This window comes from Sinocyclocheilus grahami, unplaced genomic scaffold, assembly GCF_001515645.1.
Source record: "Sinocyclocheilus grahami isolate Dianchi unplaced genomic scaffold, SAMN03320097.WGS_v1.1 scaffold65.1, whole genome shotgun sequence".
Taxonomy (NCBI): domain Eukaryota; kingdom Metazoa; phylum Chordata; class Actinopteri; order Cypriniformes; family Cyprinidae; genus Sinocyclocheilus; species Sinocyclocheilus grahami.
The window spans coordinates 1,775,213-1,794,476 of NW_015505244.1; the positions used below are offsets into that span (position 1 = coordinate 1,775,213).

General features: G+C 37.1%; 1 protein-coding gene across 3 annotated transcripts; it reads left to right on the forward strand.

Annotated features, from left to right (window-relative positions):
* The first annotated feature begins 612 nt into the window (after positions 1 to 612).
* Positions 613 to 18,740, forward strand: LOC107584974 (PAB-dependent poly(A)-specific ribonuclease subunit PAN3-like). Of its 3 annotated transcripts, none has more exons than XM_016271771.1 (18): positions 613 to 1,281; positions 2,547 to 2,668; positions 2,815 to 2,887; positions 2,983 to 3,053; positions 3,938 to 4,085; positions 4,270 to 4,499; positions 4,591 to 4,695; positions 4,801 to 4,858; positions 5,151 to 5,312; positions 5,653 to 5,769; positions 6,386 to 6,487; positions 6,989 to 7,154; positions 7,562 to 7,649; positions 12,084 to 12,223; positions 12,422 to 12,551; positions 14,280 to 14,344; positions 14,455 to 14,593; positions 16,890 to 18,740. In XM_016271771.1, exons 1-18 carry the CDS (start codon positions 933 to 935, stop codon positions 17,028 to 17,030), a joined length of 2,406 nt encoding a protein of 801 aa, XP_016127257.1. In that variant the 5' UTR covers positions 613 to 932; the 3' UTR covers positions 17,031 to 18,740. The 3 variants fall into 3 exon arrangements, with proteins under 3 accessions (XP_016127257.1, XP_016127260.1, XP_016127261.1); XM_016271774.1 differs by having other exon boundaries at positions 613 to 835; XM_016271775.1 differs by having other exon boundaries at positions 613 to 766.
* Positions 18,741 to 19,264: the final 524 nt, after the last annotated feature.

Sequence of the window (19,264 nt, forward strand, 5' to 3'; positions counted from 1 at the left end):
TGTATTAAAACCACAAACTGACACATAAATACCAAATTAATTAAAATATATATTTTTCAGTTACGATATGAAAAGTAAAATTCCCTGTTTTTAACACTTAAGCTCACGATACAAAAATTTTACATTTTAACACTTTAAAAAAATCGTAAATGACAATATATTATTATTAATGATTGTAATATGTGTTTTATGATTTAAATGAATCCCCTACTGACTCCTTATGTGAACTGCAGTATATATGCAAAGTAATATTCCATGTTCTTAAACAAAATACAAAAATTGTATTCAGTATTTCAACACTCTTATAAATAGGAAAATGTATACATGATAATAATAATAATAATGTTTTAATATAAATGATTAATTGATTATGTATTAAAACCACAAACTGACACATAAATACCAAATTAATTAAAATATATATTTTTCAGTTACGATATGAAAAGTAAAATTCCCTGTTTTTAACACTTAAGCTCACGATACAAAAATTTTACATTTTAACACTTTAAAAAAATCGTAAATGACAATATATTATTATTAATGATTGTAATATGTGTTTTATGATTTAAATGAATCCCCTACTGACTCCTTATGTGAACTGCAGTCCTGGTCGTACCCAGCATGCACAGCAGAGCTATTAGCGCTTAGCTGAACAAGTGTAGACAGAAGACAACAACAACAGCATGATCCCAGCCAAACGCCAGGCGGATGGACTAGTAGGCCAGCTATGGACCCCGATAACGAGTATCAGTACATGGCAACAAAAGTATGGCTCTTACTGACTAGTCATCTGGATCGATGAGGAGGTTGATTTTATTGCTAAACGTCCAGTAAGGTGCTCGTTGTTTCTCTGTTTTAAAATATACTGCTGCTAAATATCTCGAGTCTATGTGCGAGTGTCTTCCGGCGGGAGCAGCAGCAGCAGCGGTGCCATGAACAGTGGACTCCCAGCTCCAGCTGCTCCGCTCGGGGGTGTCGGAATACCCGGTGTGAAAGTGAAATTCTGCCGTTATTATGCGAAAGACAAGACTTGTTTTTACGGAGATGAATGCCAGTTTCTGCACGAGGACCTGTCCATGGCGAGCCTTTCTCTGCACGGTGGTGGTACAGGTGCTGGCGGAGGAGGAAGCCCCGTCTCTTTATCTCTCGCCGGAGGAGCAGTGACGGCGGCGGGATACGTGCTCGGAAGTAGCGCGGCCAGCGGCGCTCCGGCAAACGTTCCCAAAAAGAACGATTCTCTTGGTCCCGCGGGAACAACTCTGGAGGGACAGCTGTTGTCCAGTAAGATTGCGCTGAGGCCTAACGTATCTTGTTGTTGTTCGATTATGGGGCCACACGGCAGCTTTTGTTTAAATCGAGGCCGTGGATTTAGCGGCCTAAATTTCGCTACCAAAACAACACGGGAAATCAACATGTTACTCCACAGCGCGCAAACACTTTTAAACGAAAGACGGAAATACTAAAACAACCGAAGCAAAATCGTTTAGTTAATCCTCTAACGTTACTTGGTTTCTGTTGGTTCTAAAATATTCTTCCAAATGCATAAATTGTCTAGTTTTTTGATAACTGATAGGTATGGCAAGACATTTTAACATTTATTCTTTAAAACTAAACTACCTAGTAGGTTTTTTTACTGGAATACTCCAGTAATCCGGTATTGACTACTATCTTTTACAATTACACTTGTTTTACAATTTCACTCATTATGAGAAACTACTACTTATTCTAGTACTTATTTTAATAGTTACTAGTATCTGTTCCAGTTTTCCTAGTATTAAACAAATTGATCATAGTAGGCCTGCCATTGAGATACTATTGTGCTCCAGTTGTTTCTAGAATATTTTTTTCTTAATCATACTAGTAATGGTTTAGTTTAACTTTAAAATAGCTGTTCTGGTTAGACAGGTAGGGAAAAAAGATTGAAACAGGTGCCATAATAAATGTTACTAGTGACAACTTGGATAGATAATTGTGTCTCATAAATAGGTACAAAATTTTTAAAATCATAATAAATACTATAATATTTAATGAATAGTTATTAGTGATATTTAAAAAAGAGATACTCCTCAATATTGGAATACATACTAGTCCAAAGTGTGGTTACACACATCTCCACAGAATTCAGTGGCAAAAATGTGATAACAGTGACAGTGGCATAGATACTAGATTTAATGAATAAATGGCTTGCCATAGAAAAAGACCTGCCATTGTTCACAGGCAAGATTGAAGCATCTTTATAAACTAACAGAATAGCACACCTTTGGTTTGCCAATGTTTTGATGACACTTTAGAATAGGCTGAGTGCATTTTCACAGTAAAGTGGGAAATTATGTCAAGTGGCTCTTAAAACTTTTTTTAGTGTTCAGGAGAAATTCTATGGAACTTGCTTTTAGGAGAGCACATTAATCTTTTAAAACATTACATACTGAAGCTACCATTCACTGCATTATTTGAATTATTTATTTAATTTGAAAAAGGCTTACATAATACTTTGTGCAAGATAGTGTTTACACAAAGGGTTCACATGTGTTTTTGCTTTATTGCAGTCCCTGGGATGGAGGGAGGTGCTCTGAATGATGCCAGTCTGACCAACTCATACTTCAGCAGCACCTTTATTGGGGTCAATGGGTTTGGAGGTCCAGCAGAGTCCAAATATTCAATGATGCAGGTAACATAACCACTAGTGACTGTGTGTGGTGACATGATAAACAGGAAACCAATAGATAATACTAGCAACTGGGTCTGTCAAATGGAGCACACAGTGGTGATTCATAATGGGACACTTCACATGTTGATGGTTGCTTGTGTTTTTAGAGGATGACCAGCAGTAGCAGTTCTCCGAGTCTACTGAACGATGGTGCCAAGAGCTTCAGCCACAACACACATGGTAAGTAAAAAATTGTTTGAAATTTTTGTTGTGGCAATAAAAGCTGTCATGGCAAGATTTGAAAACCTTTTCTATGTGTCTGCTCCACTTTTTAGATCCAGTAAATTCCCCAGCGTCATCTCTCTTCAGTGATTTTGGTGCTTTGAGCATATCACAAAGGAGAAAGGTGAGTTTTACATGTCAGTTTATGCTGTTTGTATTGTGCTATGACTGAGTATTTTGTTGATTGAAGAATCACTTGTATTTCTGTCATCTTTCAATAAGGCATAATAGGAAAAAAATGGTTCCAATTTGCGTTTTGGTCAGACTAGTCATCCAACAATTGACCAGTTGATTCGTGAGTTTTAAAAATTATAATTTTTTAGCAGTGAAGTTTAATTACTATGCTGACATTATGCTGTGTTTTAACTTTTAGAGAGTTTGCACAGGAAATCCCTTAAAGAAAAGTAATTAAAAATATACATAAGAAAATGTATTAAAAATATACATAAGCCATATATATTTAGACGGACATCAGTCGCCATTGCATTGCTTCTGACAAATGCATTTTAAGATTCTGTGTCAAGAGACCCCCATCCAAAAATGTTAAATTAGGTCTTTATGTATCAAGACCCAATTTTTTATTATGAAAAAAAATTGTTGGTTACATATTTTCTCAACTACTTTTAATACTATACTGCACTATGTATTTTTAGTCACATTTTATGTATCTTAATATAATTTATTTTCTTTTTTAATATAATCATTATTTATTTTAATGTAATTTAGTTATTGTAATCTTATTGTTTTCGGTAAAACAAACAAATCAACCCCACTTTGAAAACCCCTGCCCAAAGAATCGAGTCTGATTGGAATCAGGTGAATCAGAAACCAACCTAATTATACAGGTGTTCCTTGAGACATTTGCTGACTAGTGAATTTTTAATAAATGTTGCTTTACACATCCCTAACTTGGAAAAAGTTGTGCCAATACCAAAATGATAAAGATACTTTCTTAGAGGTGTTAGTGAAAACATTATGGTTCTATTTGTATTTGTGATTATTTTTCAGGCTCCTAACCCCACAGCCAGTGAGTTTGTACCTAAAGGGGCCCCACGGATGGCTTCCATGTCTCAGACGACCGTGCCAGCAGCATTCGCCTCCCCCATCTTCCCTCATCCTGGCTTGAGCAGCTCCACAGTGGCTGCTCTTGCACCTGGTCAGTGACTCACTCCCAGAAAGTACCACCTGGTGTTCTGCCATTCTGTCTGTCTTTTTATTATTATTATTTTTTTTATGCTTAGTATTTCTATTCAGTCTTTTAATGTGTGTGATCTTTTAGGTTGTAAATCTGGTCAGAGTACTCTGTTTTTAATTAGGCTTGAATGTGGTTTTTTGTACAGGTATGTCGCTCTCTGCTGGGTCATCTCCTCTTCACTCCCCCAAAATCACCCCTCACACCTCTCCAGCCCCACGGCGGCGCAGTCACACACCCAACCCCAACCCAGCCAATTACATGGTGCCCACCAGTGCATCTGATCAGGGAGGTGCAGCCCACGTGATTCAAAAGGAGACTGTGGGTGGGACAACTTACTTCTATACCGACAACACCCCTGCTCCTTTGGCCGGAATGGTATGGTCCATGGCAATCAGACTTTGCTGTGTGCTATTATTGCCTTTACCTGGTTTACCTAATATATCCAATGTGCTGTTCTCATTTTCAGGTGTTCCCAACATATCACATGTATCCGCAAACGGCACCTCATGTGGCATACATGCAGCCAAAAGCCAATGCACCATCCTTCTTTATGGCGGACGAACTTCGACAGGTAATTGTCTATTTCTGCCCTCATCTGTTAGCCAGTGTTGTTTAGAAGTTGTTGGTCATTTTTCACTTATTTATTGTAACAGTGTCTTGTTTGTCTTGTTTGTAGGAGCTGATTAACAGGCATTTGATAACGATGGCACAGATAGATCAGTCTGAGAACCTTGGTAAGGATGTGGTTTGTCTTTTGCTGGCATGCCATGTCAATAGTGTTTTGGTTTCAATGGACAACACGGCAACTGTTCAGTTATAATGTCTGTTTTGTGGTCAGTGCACATGGATTCACCTGCTATCTGAGAAGAAAACCACATCCTTTGTCTGCCTTTTGAAATTGGTTTGAAAAGCATTTACATAGTTATCTACCTTTCTTTATATTCTTGAAGTGTTTATTTTCGCACATATGTGTGTAAGAAAAGGTTTGTTGTATGATTTAAGTCGTCTGATCCATGTCTTCTTCAGGAGTGCCGTCTGAGGTAGACAGTTACCACAGCCTCTTTCCCCTGGAACCCCTTCCCCCACCAAACCGTCTTCAGAAAACCAGCAACTTCAGTTACATCACTTCCTGTTACAAGGCAGTCAACAGCAAAGATGACCTGCCTTACTGCCTCAGGAGGATACATGGTGAGGCATTAACTATTTGTATGTACAGCTGTTTCTGTAGGGAATTTGCACGTTTGTGTTTTGAATTCCATTTTTACATCTCTGGTCTTTGCAATGGAAATATTTATGGATAACCAATAACTAAATAACCAAGAACCACATAACTAAAAATGAAATCATTTAAAGTTCAATATGGTTTTAAAGTGCTTATGGTAATTAAAGTACCTAGATTGAATATCTCTAAAAATTGGAGAACTAAAACAATAAACAGTCTCTGCATCTTGGCAGCACAATGACATGTTGTTTTTTGGTTTAATACCCATGTGTGTAACTTTAGAAATGTCTTTGTGTGCATTCACAGGCTTCAGGCTGGTAAACACCAAGTGTATGATGCTGGTAGACATGTGGAAGAAGATTCAGCACTCCAATACTGTGACCCTCCGAGAGGTCTTCACCACCAAAGCATTTGGAGACCACTGTACGAATATGTGTTGTTTTTTTTTAAGTGCATGTGCATGTCCAAACTATTGTGCAACACAGCTTTTGGTTTTGAAATTATGCATTTGATTTCGGGTCAGTGATGAGAAGCTAATTTTTTATTATTTATTATCTATTAATTTATTAAAGTATTTTTTAAAAACTATTTACAAATGTAATAACTTGAACGCGCCTCTGCTCTGAGACATATTTTTAAATGATGAATTTCTGAAGAAAAATAATTGAAAGAGCTTTTCTTAAAAAAATGTTTAGTTTAATATTTTTATTTCTTCAAAAATCTCTTTGCAAAAATGCTTATTAATTCATTAAACCGTGTTAATTTCTTACAATTGTTTGAAAAACTTGTTTAAAATATTATGGTTTTTCAAAGGAGTACATTTCTAGGATTGTGTTTTGAAGTAGATTTTTATGAACAGATATGTCTGTGATTGGTTTAAGAATGCGCTCAACAGCGCTCAAAATGCTAGCGGGAAATGCCGGTATCGTCACATTTTTCAAATTTCAGTACCAACGTCAGTACTTTTGACAGCACTAGATGATTGTGTCATTGACCCTTTTGGAGTCTTTTCATATATGATCACGTTTATCCTTCGCAGCACTGGTATTTTCCTATGACTTCCATGCGGGGGCGGAGACCATGTTCAGCAGGCACTTCAACGATCCGGCAGCGGATTCTTACTTCACAAAGAGAAAGTGGGGTGAGTTGTTTCTTGCTCTGCTGTTTCTGTTTGTGTGTGTGAGAATACAGCCGTTAGATACAGAGTATGTCAAGTGTTTGGTGGCAGTTGCGTCTTCGTGAATGTGTAGAGAGGAAAGAGGAAGGAGTGGTTGAAACTGATCCCGCCTCAGGTGGTTCAGTACCTGCAAGCTCGAGACTGACAGAGGAAGCAAAACCCAGGGATGATGTTTAGCTATAAACAGCTGCAGCGCTTATGGCTGCATTAACCACAGTGCAGCCTCAAACCGTAAAACGTGTGTTTATCAGGATGGGATAAAATACAGCAACTTATTATAATAACCAGTCACAACATCTAAAAATATACACTTATTCTTATACATAGATATACAATTTTAATACCTTGATGTTAAACAGTTTTATTACCTATTTCCAGTGTTAATTTTATATTATTTATTTGTAATTGTTTTGTTAAAGTTTTTTTTTTTTTTAGAGAAATAACTTTTACGTTTTCTTCCATCAGGGCAGCATGAGCTCCCTCCTCCACGGCAGCATGCGGGCCTGTTACCGGAGTCGCTGATTTGGGCCTACATTGTCCAGCTGAGCTCAGCATTGCGCACCATTCACACGGCGGGTCTGGCCTGCAGGGTCATGGACCCTAGTAAGATCCTCATCACTGGAAAGACACGGTACAGCCACATGCATCTTGCACATTTAAACCAGAACTACATTCATGTTACTACAGGGCATTAGTTGATTTGGTATGAAATGTTGTGAAATTAGTAATGTTTTGCACATTAAAGCAAATGTTTTTTTTCCTGAACTACTACCCACACTGTGCGAAGCACAGTTCTGTAGAATCTTCTTGAGAGCTGTAGATAATCAACTTATGAAATGAAGAATGGTCAAACCACAGATCGGTCAGTGTTCTGTGGGGCCCTTATTTTCTAGCCATAAATAGTGAATGGAGAAGTTAACTTTGTTTTTGCTCTTCCTTTATTATATTCTGCATGTTTATCAGCTTCTCACAGCAGTGTTTGCACAAAAAAACAAACATGCAAACACAAACTGCTAAATGTTTGTTGTTTCTCCATAGGTTACGAGTCAACTGTGTAGGAATGTTTGATGTCTTAACGTTTGACAATAGTCAGACCAACCACCTGGCGCTGATGCCCCAGTACCAGGTACTGAACATCTCCTTTACACCCAAACAGTGTGATACACCCATCACATCCATAATTTGACCGTGCTGCTTCATTTAATCGGGTTTTGTTACATTATCGTTCAAAAGTTTGGGGTTGGTAAGATTATTTTAATTTTGTCGAAGAAAGTTTCTTTTGCTCATCAAGGCTGCATTTATTTGACCAAAAGTACAGTAAAAACAGTTATATTGTGAAATATTATGACACTTTAAAGGTGACATATCATGAGAATCTGACTTTTCCAGGTTTTAAGTGCTATAATCAGCTCCCTGGTGCATCTACCAATCAAGGAAACTTGAAAAAGATTAACCCAGTAACTTTGTTTTGGTAAGCCTTTTTCTGCAAGTGTCTGAAAAAAATGAGGGGGACTGATTTTGCTCCCCTAGTGACGTGGCTAAGGGATCTCATTATAATATTACCGCTCCTTAATCTGTAAGTTTCCACCCACTGTGCCTTCATTTTGATTTTGCATGTGACAACGGTGTACCCGCTCTAATGCCATGGCGAAAGTTTGAGCAAAGCATGCGAACTGTTCTGGCTGCACAAACGAGCACAGAACACTATTTAGAGTCCCAGCCTCAGAGGAGACAAGATAGCAGTGGATCTATTGATTTATTTACTGTATATTGCTGCTGCCACACAGATCTAAAATAAACATGCCATTTATTTCCCAGCTGTTTACCTTCACAGACATAACCGACTGTTTTTGTATCTCGTGTGTTTTTAACGTAAACTTGTGTGTTAATGAGAACTTAGTTTAGTACTCACATGCTGTGACAGCTGCTTTCTGTCAGTGTGCTTCAGATGTGTGCACTCAGAAAACCATATTTCAGAAGTTTAAACTCATATGGTTTAAAACGCATGATTTCAGCTCGATAAACATTAGAATCGGATCCTAAACAGATGTTTTTAGCAGGTATGAGCTGCAAACGAGCACAGAACACTATTTAGAGTCCCAGCCTCAGAGGAGACGAGAGTAGTGGATTTATTGATTTATTTACTGTACAGGTGCATCTCAATAAATTAGAATGTTGTGGAAAAGTTCATTTATTTCAGTAATTCAACTCAAATTGTGAAACTCGTGTATTAAATAAATTCAATGCACAGAGACTGAAGTAGTTTAAGTCTTTGGTTCTTTTAATTGGGATGATTTTGGCTCACATTTAACAAAAACCCACCAATTCACTATCTTAACAAATTAGAATATGGTGACATGCCAATCAGCTAATCAACTCAAAACACCTGCAAAGGTTTCCTGAGCCTTCAAAATGGTCTCTCAGTTTGGTTCACTAGGCTACACAATCACGGGGAAGACTGCTGATCTGACAGTTGTCCAGAAGACAATCATTGACACCCTTCACAAGGAGGGTAAGCCACAAACATTCATTGCCAAAGAAGTTGCATTCATTGACAAAGTTGAGTAGAAGGAAAAAGTGTGGAAGAAAAAGATGCACAACCCAAAAACTTAAACTACTTTAGTCTGTGTGCATTGAATTTATTTAAAGGGGTCATATGATGCTGCTAAAAAAAACATTATTTGGTGTAATGAAATTACACCAAACGGCTTAGCGTGCGCTGAGGCTGGGATAGAGTGAGCTGAGGCGGCGGGGTCGAGAACGGCGTGCCCGGCAGATGCGACGAATGAGCTGCAACCACATGTGATGGGCTGGACTCCGCTTTGTCCACGGTGAAAGTTGATGTATTCCCTCAGCGACCAGCACAGATCAGCTCTAGGCATGACGAAGTGGATATCATCCTCTTTTGGAAGACCAAACAAAGTAGTTTCGCTTTCACAACGAAGCACACAGCGCCTTCACTACATGGCTGCAGCGTCAACAATACTACAGTGAGAATAAAAGTTACACCTTCTTTCTTTGCATGAACATTTGGGCGGAGTTATGCAAATCTTCCCACATAGTGAGGTAGATATGTGGGGGCGTGTTAGAACGAGCCGTTTTAGGTAGGCGTTTTATAAAGAATATCTCTTTGGATTTGAGACTTTAGTCTTTGCAATTTTACAGATCTTCTTTGTGCACCAAGAGCTTGTAACACTCCAAAGAGAAAGGAAACATTGAAATTGCATCATATGACCCCTTTAATACACGAGTTTCACAATTTGAGTTGAATTACTGAAATAAATGAACTTTTCCACGACGTTCTAATTGATTGAGATGCACCTGTATATTTCTGCTGCCACACAGATACATTTACACACATTTGTTTCCCAGCTGTTTACCTTCATAGACATAACCGACTGTTTTTGTAACTCATGTGTTTTTAACGTGAACTTGTGTGTGAATGAGATCTTAGTACTAACATGGTCCGACAGCCGCTTTCTGTCCGTTTGCTTCGGATATGTGCACTCAGAAAACCATATATCAGAAGTTTAAACTAATATGGTTTAAAACGCATGATTTTAACGTGATAAACATGATAATCAGAACCAAAACATATGTAATGAGACAGTTCTATTCTGGAAAAGGGGGTGGGGAGCAGCAGCTCATTTGCATTTAAAGAGACCGGCACGAAAAACAGCGTGTTTCTGCTTCCTCTCAAAATGGGCATTTTCAAAATGAAATAATAAATGATCTGTGGAGTATTTTGAGCTGAACCTTTACAGAAACATTCTGGGGACACCAGAGACTTATATTACATATTGTAAAATGTAATAATATGCATTTTATTATGTCATAATATGGCATAATATGTCTCCTTTAAAATAACTTTTATATTTTTTAATGTAATTTTTTCCTGTGATTCAGCAAAACTGAATTTTCAGCAGCCAGTCTTCAGTGTTACATGATCCTTCAGAAATCATTCTAAAATGCTTATTTTGTGTTCAAGGAACTCTTCTTCCTCTTCCTCCTTCCTCTTCCTCCTCCTCCTCCTCCTCCTTCTTCCTCCCTCTTCCTCTTCCTCCTCTTCCTTCTTATTCCTCTTCCTTCTTCTTCTTCCTCCTCTTCTTCTTCTTCACAGTTGTGCTGGTAAGTAAATGACATTTCAAATAAATGCTTTTTTTTTAACTTGGAAAAAAAAAAAAAAACGACAAAAAATACTGTCACTTTTGATCAATTTAATGCACCCCTCCTAAATAGAATGATTTTATTTAAAAAATAAAAAGTCTTACTGACCCCAAAACATTGGTGTCTATAACATTTTACTAATAAATTAATCACAATTATTTTTGACAATTAGTTGCCAGAATTTCATGATTCTGACTATACACCACTTTAATATTGAAATGAAGTTCTTTGTACTAGCAGTGTGTTTTAAAGGCTGCTTTGTTGTGGTGTAACACTGTGACCTAACCAGATGCGATCCAACAAGATTCCAGCGACAAGCAATTTGGCTGTCCACACCAGACACGACATGACAACACGCCACAACACAATCACTCAAATATCACAGCCATTCAGAAGCGCACTGCACTCCCAACGAAATGGACAAGTTTATCATCTAATTCATAAATATGAACTTTTTAACATTATTGAAAGTACATACGGAGTGACTGATACCATCTTTATGGAATACGGTGGTTGGTTCACATTGAGTTTGCAGTTTTAACAGACAACATTTTTTTTTTAAGATCTGAGGTAAACTATCTATTGTTGCTTTCAGTTTGGCTATAAAGATCATACAAAATGATATTCAAACTCACCTTAGACACTTTTAACTTAAAGCACATAATCAGTACCTGAGATTATCATTATCATAGTTTGTATGCTGTTGTTCCAGTCGCAGAAATAGAAACCGTTTCTAAAATAGAAATGTCGCCATCGCGGCTGATTATGACAAAAACGCCGATTAACATGGAAAAGATCCCACACGGCGTCCCGTGTAGTTAGGGCACGGTGTAACATTCATTTTTGTCTTGAGTGATTTGTCGTTTTGGTCTAAACTATTAGTTCAACGAAATGGACAAGTTTATCATCTAATTCATAAATATGAACTTTTTAACATTATTGAAAGTACATACGGAGTGACTGATACCATCTTTATGGAATACGGTGGTTGGTTCACATTGAGTTTGCCGTTTTAACAGACAACATTTTTTTTTTTAAGATCTGAGGTAAACTATCTATTGTTGCTTTCAGTTTGGCTATAAAGATCATACAAAATGATATTCAAACTCACCTTAGACACTTTTAACTTAAAGCACATAATCAGTACCTGAGATTATCATTATCATAGTTTGTATGCTGTTGTTCCAGTCGCAGAAATAGAAACCGTTTCTAAAATAGAAATGTCGCCATCGCGGCTGATTATGACAAAAACGCCGATTAACATGGAAAAGATCCCACACGGCGTCCCGTGTAGTTAGGGCACGGTGTAACATTCATTTTTGTCTTGAGTGATTTGTCGTTTTGGTCTAAACTATTAGTTTCATCAGTTGCTGTTTCTCTTTGTTTCCTTCAGCAAGCAGATCTCATCTCCCTGGGGAAGGTGGTGTTGGCTCTGGCGTGTAACTCTCTAGCTGGCATTAAGAGAGAAAATTTGCAGAAGGCCATGGAGCTGGTGTCAATCAACTACTCATCTGACCTCAAGAACCTCATTCTGTGGGCCTCTTTCTCTTTCTTACACACATCTTTATAGCTTAAATGCTCTCAAAGTGGATATACTATGTCATATGACAGTTTGTGGTTCTGTATGTGTCATGTTAAGAATAATTAGCATGTTCATGCACTCATATATTCACACTTGTGCATTAGTTTGAATGTGGGGCCCACATCTTATGGTCATGTTTTGACCTTCAGGTACCTGCTCTCGGAACAAAGCCGTCTGCGCAGTGTCAATGACATTATGCCCATGATTGGAGCACGATTTTACACTCAACTCGATGCCTCACAAATGAGAAATGATGTCATTGAAGAGGACCTGGCCAAGGTATTCAAATGTGAAGTTTATATTTTCTATCCACCTTATTTTTTTACGTAAGAATGTCTGCAGCCAGTTGTAAATTTAATTTGTTTGGCTTCCGGTGTCATTTGCTTCGTTATTTTTAGCTGTATAAAAACAGCTTGTTATGCTGCTTGAATCTGCAAGCTGATGTTTTTTTTTTAATGATATTATTTTAATTTAGTGTCTTAATTATAAACACACTGATTTGTAGCACAAACCGTTTTACCGTTTACTGCTCTTTTGATATTCTTCTCATATTTCCCTATAGCGGCTAATGAATTGGAAGTCTCGCACATTCGAAGAAAACAGCTTACTTTCGTATTGAAAATTCAGGGGGAAACACCAGTGTTTCAAAAAGAATGATGCTGTTTAATGTAAATATTTAATGTATAGTTTTGAGTCCGTTTATTATGAGTTCATGTATTTATTATTAAAAAAAACTTTTAATTACACTTTTTTTTTATCAGTAATGATATTGACTTGAGAATAAAGTCACTGAGAATAATAGTTTGCTGTTCACTAATATTCTTAATGAGGTGTTGATACTTTAATCACTCTGATTTATTCAGTGATTCATTCAGTAGATTTGTCAGACTAATTTAAACAAATAACTGACTTTATTTGTGATTCATTAAAAGAACCAGCTCAAAAGAATCATACATTTTTTTTTTTTTAATTGGACGTGCTGTTTGTTTTTGAGGCCGGACAGCCGATGGGGGTGGGGTGTTATTTTCTCTTACTTTGTCAGTCTTTTTATCTTGTCACTTTCCATTTAGAGCCACAACTAGGCTGTAGATTCTATATCAGTTCAGCAAACAAAAAGAAAGACCCTTCAGACCATGCTATCCAATTTAACCAGTATGCCATTATCTAGTGTGTGCTGAGCTTGAAATCAGTAATGATATTGACTTGAGAATAAAGTCACTGAGAATAATAGTTTGCTGTTCACTAATATTCTTAATGAGGTGTTGATACTTGATTCATTCAGTAGATTTGTCAGACTAATTTAAACAAATAACTGACTTTATTTGTGATTCATTAAAAGAACCAGCTCAAAAGAATCATACATTTTTTTTTTTTTAATTGGACGTGCTGTTTGTTTTTGAGGCCGGACAGCCGATGGGGGTGGGGTGTTATTTTCTCTTACTTTGTCAGTCTTTTTATCTTGTCACTTTCCATTTAGAGCCACAACTAGGCTGTAGATTCTATATCAGTTCAGCAAACAAAAAGAAAGACCCTTCAGACCATGCTATCCAATTTAACCAGTATGCCATTATCTAGTGTGTGCTGAGCTTGAACTGGAGGGGGTGGAGGTGTGATCACTGCGGATATTTTGGATGGTTTCAGCTGTTCTTTCTTCTGCTTTCCTCCTTTTGAACAATTGTATCAGATGTGTGAAGACTTATTTTGTACCCCCTGTTACAAATGCCTACAAACATGCATTGATGTATTTAACCCCTTTTTTCATCAAGAGGACAGACTTTTTAAACAGTGCGTGTCTCCTGTGTTTGTTTGACGTTGTGCTACATCTGATGTGAGAGCAAATGTGACTCAGAAAGAGGTTTAAATATGACCTGGTTTCCTCTCTTAACTTCCCTTTTCATAATCTGCAGTCTCACTTACGCAAAACCAAAATAACCTTTTTTTGTTACTCAAAAATGATCCTTATAAGTTTTTATTACATCTTTCTGCTTATGCACCTGTATTTTGCAGGAGGTTCAAAATGGGCGATTGTTCCGCTTACTGGCAAAGTTGGGAACGATCAACGAGAGACCAGAGTAAGTCTTTTATTACAGCTAAAGTATTGAAACCTTTCTGAAATGGCTGCCTTTTTTTATAGGGTACTTTCAAAATGGTTCACTTCAACATTTAATTTTCATTCTTGTAGGTTCCAGAAGGACCCAACGTGGTCTGAGACTGGTGACCGTTACTTGCTGAAGCTCTTCAGAGATCACCTGTTCCACCAGGTAACTGAGGCAGGCACACCCTGGATCGACCTCAGCCACATTGTGTCCTGCCTCAATAAGGTGAGCCAGTTTAGCTTGTGCATACAGTGGGGCAAAAAAGTATTTAGTCAGCCACCAATTGTGCAAGTTCTCCCACTTAAAAAGATGAGAGAGGCCTGTCATTTTCATCATAGGTATACCTCAACTATGAGAGACAAAATGAGAAAAAAAATCCAGAAAATCACATTGTAGGATTTTTAAAGAATTTATTTGCAAATTATGGTGGAAAATAAGTATTTGGTCAATAACAAAATTTCATCTCAATACTTTGTTATAATATACCCTTTGTTGGCAATGACAGAGGTCAAACGTTTTCTGTAAGTCTTCACAAGGTTGTCACACACTGTTGCTGGTATTTTGGCCCATTCCTCCATCCAGATCTCCTCTAGAGCAGTAATGTTGTGGGGCTGTCACAATTGGTGGCTGACTAAATACTTTTTTGCCCCACTGTATTTGTGTTTAGACTTTAGTCAGGTTAGACACCAAAAACCTGCAGACCCTCACGATTGTGTCAATATTTAATGATTTTTTTATTCAATCAGTAAAAGATCTTGCATCTAATTTTTCAAACGTCCTTAGAGACTAGTAATCTTTTACACCCTTTACAATTTGGTTTTAGACATAACCATTCTACAGAAACTGCTACTTGCTTATTATTAGAAAATATTAAGCTGTCACTCGATAAAGGATTTAAAGTTGGTGCAGTATTCCTGTATCTGAAAAAGGCATTTGATACCGTAAATCATAATATTTTAATGTCAAAAATAACAAAGTATAATATATCAAAACAATCTCTGTTATGGTTTGATTCGTATTTAAAAAATCGTGAACAAAGTGTTGTCATTAATTTTAAGTCAGTTCCTCATAATATTGATATAGGAATTCCTCAGGGAACAATTTTGGGTCCGATTCTTTTTAGCATTTATATAAATGATCTTCCAGAAGTGTGTCCTGATGCGAGTCTTCAAATGTATGCTGATGACACGGTTATCTACATATCGGGTAGGAACTGTATGGAAATTGAAGAAAAGTTAACAAGAAATTTAGAGAAAGTGTCCACTTGGCTTGATGCCTCTTTTTTTAACTTTAAATGCTAAAAAGACAAAGTCCATATGCTTTTCAATAAGAAAATTACCGGTAACAGAATCATTAAACATTAGAATTAAAGATGAGATTATAGAACAAGTATCAGAAGAAAAATATCTTGGTATGATTTTAGATTCTCAGTTAAATTTTAAAAGTCATGTTAAAAAGTTACGTAAAACGATTAAAAGCAAATCTTACTAGCTTTAGAATAATAAAAAATTGTTCATCATATGATCATGCTTTTTTGTTTTTAAATTCGATGATATTATCACACATGGCATATGGATTAGCTATTTGGTCTCAGACAAATCAATCCATAATTAATCAGGTTAAATGTCTTTACAATAGAGCTTTGAAAATTTTAGATAGGATCTGACAATGATGGTATCTTATTTGCTTTCTAAGTAAATACAAGATTTTGAGCTTTGCTCACTTTGTCTTTTTTCATTATGTAAAGTTTGTTTAAATGGTCTTGCTCCTATGCCCTTATGTACATTTTTCGAGAGATTGCAGGGAAGCAGTAGATCCACTAGAGCGGCTTCTAGTGGAAACTGTAAAGTTATATATTGCAAAACATCATTTGCTCAGACTGTTCTCTCAGTGAAAGGTGTAAAATTTTGGAATTCATTGCCTGACTATTTAAAATCTACTGTAAATTATAATAATTTTAAGAAAGCCACGAAATCTTGGTTGATACACCAACAAACCTGTAGTCATGTTTAGTGTATTTGTATAATTCAATTCAATTCAAGTTTATTTGTACAGCGCTTTTCACGATACAAATCATTGCAAAGCAACTTTACAGCAAATTAAGTTTCTACAATATTTAGTGGTAGCTTATCAGTGGTGACTGTCAGTTAATGTACATATGGCAGAAATGTACACAAATTATTTTAAAATAAATAATTTTTCTTGATAGTTACAACACATTACTTTTTTTAGAGCCATTGATTTAAATTTTTATCTTAAATAGTGTATATGTTTTTCAAAACCAACATGAAAATTATGCATAATTACAAGCAACTGAACCCTAACCATATTCCTATTGTAAGTATTTAATTGTGTAATTACATACATTTTGTATTACATATATAATTTGTAACCTTAAAACAAAATAAAATGTAAATGTCTTTTTCATGGAACTCTATTATTTTTCATTCATCACTTCAGCTTTGCTAATTTAACCAGTCCACTATTTTTGTCACTAACTTCCTTTAATTGCTCATTGCAGTTGGATGCTGGAGCACCGGAGAAGGTCAGTCTGGTGTCACGGGATGAGAAGAGCGTGCTTGTGGTGACTTACTCCGACCTAAAGCGGTGCTTTGAGAGCACCTTCCAGGAACTGCTGGCCGCCACGAACGGTCCCCTGTAACCCCCAGCCATCCACAAGAGTGGGCTGGAACTGCCTGAAACAGAGCACATTGCACTACAGCCTGGAATCATAGGTGCAGAATGATGATCTCACGACCAGGGCAGAGCCAGCTGGCTGCTCACCTCCAGTCAGATACACTGTTCTGTCCAGAAAAAGCTTATTTTCTAAAGCTTATTTTTTTAGTTTTCACAACAACACCGCAGCTGCAGAATTATGAACTGAACTGAGAGCTGTGATGATTTTTTTTTAATTTTTTTTTAGACTTGGGAACAATGTCCAAAAAATAAGAGACTTCCTGCTTTTATTTTTTTATTTTTTTCTTTGGAGGAAGCACTAAACATTTTAAGTTTCTTTTTAAGTGATTGTGCGTGTCCCACAGGGTGCGTTGAGGGCCGGGGTCTCACACATGAAATTAGAAGAAAATCAGAGCACCGTTTTTCCACATCATCTCCTTGTGCATTTTTAATGAGGTACTAGAAATGGGAACAGACCACTGGTCATGTGTGCAGAATCCTCTGCTCTGATGGGACAAACTGATGAGACTGACCACTTATGAATGTGTGGCATGAGTAGTACCGTGCCACCACTCCTCGTCTGCTGTAATGACCCATTTAAATGTTGGCCAACTTGGAGGCGGGAGGGGAAGTTACTGGTTGCGTGCAGTCGAGGGGGATTCCATGACAAAGGGGTGCTCTCTCCTCTTGCTGTGTGAACTTGTCGTTTATTTCATAATTTCGCAACATACTTTTTCGTTTTATGGATGCTTTTTGAAATCGGATTTTGAGAGGATGGATTTTCGTTGTAGTTTTTTTTTTTTTTTTTTTAAGTCAAGCTTTTGTGATAGGAACCAAAGAACTGGACCACGCTAGCAAGGGAAACCAGTTCTGTCTCATTGTGGAATGTCCTCTAATGCTTCTGTTGTTGAGCATCCCAAGTTTCTGGCCATTTTGTCATTCTTTTCCCTAATTCGTTCAATCTAATCCACGCTTGTATTGGTTTGGATATAGTGAATCTCAGTAGAGCTCTCTTGTGTTGTTACTGTCTTTCCCTTTCCTCACCAAGTTGCTGTACAGAGATGCATGATGGGATGTTTCTCACCTCATTAGTGTGATCTCTGTGGACCAGTCCCAGCAGGATGGTTGGGATTGTATTGGTTTCGTTTTTGTTTAACTATGATTTGACCTACAAATTATGTGACGACATCCAGAAAAAAAGTTTGGAATTCGCTCAGGTTGATCCCTGACAGGAATATGCCAATGACTGAATGTGTCTGACTTGTCATTGGTGACTGCCCAATCCGTGAGTCAAGGAACAGGTGGGACTTGCAGCACAGATTTGGGTGTGCCACACTGGACTGAGAGGGTGCAGGATACAGCAAGCAGAGCTGAGGATGCTGTAAGTTCAATAATGTACTTTTCCCCTCTTTTTTATTTTAGTCAACTGATAAGTAAACTAATTGGTGAACATGGTGCCAAGCCCGTATCCCTCTCTGAATCACACACACACACACACACACACACACATTAGTACACACCTTTTACAGGCCGGTCTCATATCATGTACCGCACTCCAGACACACACATACATATGCACTCGTACATGAAATCCTCCTTCACCATCCCAGTATGTTTTATGCCCTTCTTGTGTTTGTCACATTTTTGAAATATTTGTGTGTACAGCAGTATTTTAATAAAGAGTAATAAAAGAGAACATTAGTTTGTTTATTAAATGGCGTGATTGTTGCTTAAGTAGAGAATGACAAACTGCAGCAGCAAAAAGGAACTTGTTTGCAACTTGGCTCTTAGAGCACAGAGGAGAATCTGATGCTTTCCAAAACAAATGCTACAAAAATGACCAGCACTGAAAAAGCAGCAATGAGGCCGTCTCCGATAAGGTTTTGAACATAGCATAAAATTCAGGTTTCTTTTGGTTCTTATTTTAGGTTTAAGATGCTTCCAAATAGCAGAAATGTATTGTTTTTTAACCCATGTAACACACTACTGTTAAAAAGTTTGGAGTCGGTATGATTTTTTGCTAAGCAGCACAACTGTTTATCTTGAGCAGCAAATCAGAATATTAGTATGATTTATGAAGGATCATGTGATACTAAAGACTAGAGTACTGATACTGAAAATTCAGCTTTGCTATCACAAGAATAAGTTATATATATATATATATATATATATATATATATATATATATTTTTTTTATGTTTTATAATATATTCACACAAC

Excerpts from the sequence above, each read along its gene's own strand:
- LOC107584974 (XM_016271771.1), top strand. The coding sequence starts at position 933 with ATGAACAGTGGACTCCCAGCTCCAGCTGCTCCGCTCGGGGGTGTCGGA. Across the intron at positions 3,054-3,937 it reads GCATATCACAAAGGAGAAAG|GCTCCTAACCCCACAGCCAG; the intron begins GTGAGTTTTACA and ends ATTATTTTTCAG. Across the intron at positions 4,859-5,150 it reads AGATCAGTCTGAGAACCTTG|GAGTGCCGTCTGAGGTAGAC; the intron begins GTAAGGATGTGG and ends TGTCTTCTTCAG.